This window comes from Neltuma alba, unplaced genomic scaffold (genome assembly GCF_004799145.2).
Source record: "Neltuma alba isolate B1F8T4 unplaced genomic scaffold, ASM479914v2 tig00000217_pilon, whole genome shotgun sequence".
NCBI classification, from domain to species: domain Eukaryota; kingdom Viridiplantae; phylum Streptophyta; class Magnoliopsida; order Fabales; family Fabaceae; genus Neltuma; species Neltuma alba.
Genome location: NW_021631964.1, coordinates 132,402 through 137,980, shown reverse-complemented (window position 1 = coordinate 137,980; position 5,579 = coordinate 132,402). Strand labels below are relative to the sequence as shown.

Here is a 5,579-nt window from a genome sequence, read left to right as displayed (position 1 = left end):
ACTCAACTAACTTTCTTCATCTACTCAAATTATTCAACTAATTTTTATATTAAGAATCAGAGTTAGTATATGCTGACTGACAGCTTAATTTTTATATTAATTTTTATATTAATTTTCACTACTTTTAAAACAAAAATTCGAATTATAAAATTGAAAATTTTATATTGTCGGATGTTAATTTGGATTGAGTATGGCCCACCTGCTGCCTTCCTGGCCTTTCTCGGTTCCTCCGCGTAGTATTTTGAGTTTTTTTTTTTTTAATAATTCTCATTTTATTTTTTCGTTCGCTTTTCTCTGTTCAGTGCTCGCTCTTGCCACTCAGTGAATCGCCGTTCTCATCGTCGATCAGGGCAATGAATGATCCTACTCCATCGTCTTTCTTCAGGTTCTCTCTTTGTCTGTCGCTGTTCAAGGCCATTTTCCATTCAAAACTTTGTTGATTAGCCACTTTTTGTTGGTATTATCTTGAAAGTAGTAAATGTCTTCAAAGGAAAGTAATGGCCGAGGACATTGGAAGGTATTGCATATTGAAACCACTTGTTTTTTCGTGGTTCGAATTCTAAGTTCCGATGAACTGTTGAGCGAATATGACCAAAGAACTGTTAGATTAGAACAAATTTGACACTTAGTAGATTGAAGAGAGGAAGAATTGCAGGGAGTACGCGAAGGAACAAGGAAACTAGTAGAGTCCAGTGCTCGTCTGTCTCTCCTTCGAGAAATATTGAGGGGTTATGGTTTTATCGTGTTTTCTTATTTTATCATGAAGTCTTTTTCTACTGTAAGTAAGTCTTTAATGTCAAGGACTAGACCATATGCTTCTGTCAATGCTAGCTGGTATGGGGCGACAGTCTGCAGAAACCAATCAAGGTCTTAAAATGACTGATATATAGTGCGTGCGTGCTTTTTTTTTATTGTTTTTAATTTTTTTCTAGATCAGCGCTGGCTTGACGTATCAAAACTTTGTTTTCGTTTTTAGCTGTTCAAAGATGTTCAAGTCCAGATATGCTTTTGAAATGCAAAACCTAATGGTTTCTAAGGTCATCCTAAGCTTTCTTTAGTGGCATCAAAGCAGTTAGCTTGTGAATGAACCCGCATGGTGGTAGTTTATGTGAACTAATTACATAATTTAAAATTCTATAATGAATTTAAATGGTACTCAACTCATAAACGCGTTTCCTTATAATGTATTTGGCAGCTGACACCACACTTGCCAGTTATATGTTATCTGGATTACTATGATCTATAACGATGTCTTGTCAATTACTTGTCACTATATTTGATAGCCCTGGGAAATTGCTTAACTTTTTTGGGCTTGATGCTAGGTCAACGGCTGAAATGCTGACTAGCTACGGTTGTTTTTTTCTTCATGTCAAATCATTTGCCTTTTCTTTGATTGAATTTCAGTGATTATCAAGGATCTGCTCACTCATGAACAAGTTGCAGAAGTTGGAATTTTCATATAATGTAAGTAGGTAAGCTTTCTTATTGAACATTTAGACATTATACTTTAAATGATATCACTTTCTAGAATTGACAAGTAACTTTATGTATGCATTGGTATTCTATATATTTAGCTTTCAGTTGCTGTGTATGGATTGGATTCTTCATGATTTTTAATTCGATAAACAATTTGCGGTTGTATAATAATGTGTCTTTTTCAAACTTGAATTTAGTAACATTACTGACTCTGTTATGATTTTAGATTCTGTATCCGGTAGTAGCAAAAGCTTCTCGTTTTTGCAGTGTTTGTCTTATTTGCTACTGTTATTTTGGGCTTATGTGCTTTTTCCATTTATGTGATTCCGTTTTCTTCCCCAGGCTGAATATCTGCTAGTGTATTGTGTATACAAAATATTAGTTTGCTGCTTTTGTTTGGCCTGCATATTAATAGAGGTAGCAACTTAGCATGTTTTTTCACTTTCTTGGTTAATCAATAGTTTACATCATTCTTTTAGCTTCTAAAATGAAGTCACAAGACAATGGGATGTCAAGAGTTCAGAAAACAAATTATTCTCAAAGGGAGGGGACTAATTGGCTCCTCATTGGTGTCGGTGCTTTGTTGAGTACTTTGTCAATTCGCCTTGGATTCAAGTGGAAGCAGTCCCTCAACTCAAAGCGGGCTGAGAATGCTCCAAAATTTCAAAAAGGTTCTTTAATTTCAATGGTGTTGATTTTCTGCTTTATCTATAGAAGATTCTAACTTCCTTATTTTTAACTTCAGGACATGCAAATTCTTTCAACCCAAGAAATCCAGCAGATTGCTGCTGTCAATCTAATGGATATTTTCCTAAACAGGATAGCCATGGCTGTTTCAGTTGCATTTCAGGTTTAAATTTCTTCCTATGATCATATTTGGTTCCTGATAGTTGATGACCACCTGTTATTGCATGTTTGACAACTGACTTTTCTTGTGTTTATCTTCCCCCAATCAAAAACTTATATAGGTTTTTTGTATCAATAGATTTATTTTTGAATATGTTGGGTCACAGACATTGTTTTGTTGTTGACTACTACAATAGATTGTCTTTTGGTAAAACTTACGTAGAACAAAACATTCCCATGCTGAAACCATTACTGGAAATGCAATTTCCAGGAATATGAAATTTCCATGTTTGGTTCGTGATGGTAAATATTTGTGGAATATTTGCGGCATTTGCTATATTTTTTGGTGTCAGTGTTCACAGTCATTTCCAATCAGGATGAGAGGATCTAAGGGATGCAAACAAATTGATCATGATTGCTCATAATCACACCATAGATGGAGTCCTCTTGTTAGGGTTTCAAATTAGTAATGAGGTTCGAATCTTGTAATTTTCAATTGTGTGGACAATGGATATTTCATTGTTTGCATGGGAATATTCCACTTTGGAAATGATCGCTCAGTAAATAACAGAAAAATAAATCGTTGGTGCTTAATGATTGTAGTTTGAAAATATGATTCAACGCAGACATGGAGAAATCTAATTTTCTTCTTACATCTCTTACCCTGGCTAACATCCTTTTAGACAGGACAGCTTCCTGCCTCAAACATGTGGACATGTTTGATCTGTTAAGAGTTGCATCTGACATGATTTGTGCGTTTGATGTCTTAAATAGGAAATGGACGTCCAATGGATGTCAAGGGCCCAATAAAGGGCCAGATGTTGAGTGAATCTGATGGGATACTCCCTTTGGTGACCGTTTCTAATGCTGAATTTAGCAAGGATAATGATGTCATCTGGTCATCCTCTCCTGATGGTCTTGAGTTGCCTTCACGTCCATTCCACCATTCAAACTGCTCAGACTCACCGTGTGTGTCAGAATCGGGTTCTGACATCTATAGTAAGCGAGAAGTCATTCAGAAACTGCGGCAACAATTGAAGAGGAGAGACGAAATGATTCTAGAGATGCAAGATCAGTTGGCTGAATTGCAAAATTCACTTGATGATCAGCAGCAACTTTCTTCTCATTTGCAATCAAAGCTTGATGCTGTAGATAGGGAATTGCTTAACTCGGAGAGAGAGATCCAAAGGCTGAGAAAAGCTATTGCAGATCACTGTGTCGGACATATTTCCTTGAATGGAAATGGCTATACCAAAGAACATTCGAATGGGGAGAGCCCTGAGAAGGTAAGGGATGTTGATGATGAGGAAAGAATTGAGATGCTAAAAAGGCAGGTGGAAGAGTTGAAAGAGGTAATACAAGGAAAAGAGTACTTGGTTCAGAGTTACAAGGAGCAGAAGAAAGAACTCTCATTGAAGATCAGGGAATTGCAGCAGAGATTGGATTCCCAGCTGCCACATATATTGTAGGGAACTTTCAGTGAATTCTTTGATTTTCATATTTTACGCTCTTTAAGGTTGCAAATTGTAGGGGAGGCTCCTCTTTCTCACCATTTAGTTTCTCAATGTGAATACTAATTAGCTTAGGCTTTTGATTGTTTGGTGGTATATTGCTTTTTACTGGTCCTCCTTTTATTGGACTTCTCCCATGGTGCATGTGGTACACAAAGTGGTTTCCCTCCTTTCCTCTTCAATTGCTCAGATTTTAGACTGTTTGAATCAAATTTTAATGGATTATTTTTACTATTTTAATTGAGACATGAATGAAAAAATAATAATTTAGGCAGTTAGTAAATAATGATTTTGAGATACAGGGAAAAGAGAAGCCGCATTTGTGGTATGTTTCATTTGTGCCATCCCTTGTACCCAAGCCAAATCCTTAAAATAACGAGGGTCAACGTGTGTTCAGCGGTTTGAGATATTTTTTAAGGTGCATTTAATATTTTAAAACATTTTGTAATATATTTAAAGTATGTTTTCAAATGAGTTTAACACTGTAAATACTTGGTGGTACAATTTAGCCTTGAAAGTATTAATTTATTTAATAGCAATCATGTTATGAAAGTATTTTTATTAAGTGCGATTTTAATCTCACAGTTAACTCGACCAAAAAAAATTTGTTAAATGAATGTGCTTCATGCACTCAGGTGTTTTTAAAGTTTTTTCTTTTTTATTTTTAAGATTTTACATACATGTTGAAAAATATTTGTGAGTGTTAGATATACTACAAAATTTTTTGGAGTACTTAGAAAATACTCAATCACACACTGATAATATTTAATCTGAATACTGAATTTACTATAGATGTATATTATTAAACCAACTTTATATTTATTGCTATCAAACCATTTGTATGCAATCAATAAAGATGGATTTTAGAAAGATATTTTCTAGGAAGAAAACCAACGTAAAATTTTAACTGATTACCATTGTGACAATGTCAAGAATATGTTCAGAAAGAAATGCTGCAATACGATTATTTTTCAATTTAGTCTTTTTCTGGAGCAATAAAGGCTTCTCAACTTTCTTTTAACATATCTTTGGCGCAAAAAACAAATCTTTTTAACATATCTGTTTCTTTTTAAAGGCAAAGTAGTCAACAAGGCCCTTCAGAGAAGAATTTAATGTTACAAATCAATATCAACCTAGGAATACCAATGGGGTTAGGCCTAATGAAAGGGGCTAATCCCATGACGAATTAAGGTTCAAATCCCCATTGAGAAAAATACCTACATTTAGTACCTAATAGTGTCTTGAATAAGATTGCCTCCAATAGCAAGATACCTATACTTTAGCAATATATATATATATCAAACTAGGAATAAGTAGACTTTGGGAAGGTGACTTACAAGAATATTCTTCAGAGACATTGTATCATATTTCGAAAGGTGCAAAAGCCGCTACCCACTATGGAAGAATTCTGGAAGCAACCCCTCCCCCCAAAAATCAAAAATAAAAAGGGAAAGGATCAAAAGTGAGGCATAACCTCAAAAAACATGCCCCAGAATTTTGATTCTCTCTCCAGAGGGGATTGGGCTCCGGTTATCTTAGTTGTTTCTGCAATGCCTCCTTGAGAGGCTTAAGCACTCACCCAACTATAATGCAAACCCGCTAAAGAATGAATGTTCGTATCACTCACCTTCTCAACAATTTAAGTCCACAACGGTCCTTAGAGTTTAGTCATGACATAGATTAGCAGCATTTTCAGATTCTTCTCTAAACGTTAAAACACACATCAAAAATCAAACCATCTCTGAA

The 5,579-nt window shown here is 35.1% G+C and overlaps 1 protein-coding gene across 4 annotated transcripts; it reads left to right on the top strand.

Annotated features, from left to right (window-relative positions):
• Nucleotides 1-300: 300 nt before the first annotated feature.
• On the top strand, nucleotides 301-4,015 carry LOC114758002 (uncharacterized). 4 transcript variants are annotated; one of them, XM_028947024.1, is made up of 5 exons: nucleotides 301-385; nucleotides 1,405-1,468; nucleotides 1,956-2,147; nucleotides 2,222-2,326; nucleotides 3,097-4,015. In XM_028947024.1, the coding sequence occupies exons 2-5, from the start codon at nucleotides 1,429-1,431 to the stop codon at nucleotides 3,789-3,791; spliced, it is 1,032 nt and encodes a 343-aa protein (XP_028802857.1). In that variant the 5' UTR covers nucleotides 301-385; nucleotides 1,405-1,428; the 3' UTR covers nucleotides 3,792-4,015. The 4 variants fall into 4 exon arrangements, with proteins under 4 accessions (XP_028802857.1, XP_028803060.1, XP_028802928.1 ...); XM_028947227.1 differs by having other exon boundaries at nucleotides 324-385; nucleotides 1,405-1,464; XM_028947095.1 differs by lacking the exon at nucleotides 301-385 and adding an exon at nucleotides 462-517.
• Nucleotides 4,016-5,579: the final 1,564 nt, after the last annotated feature.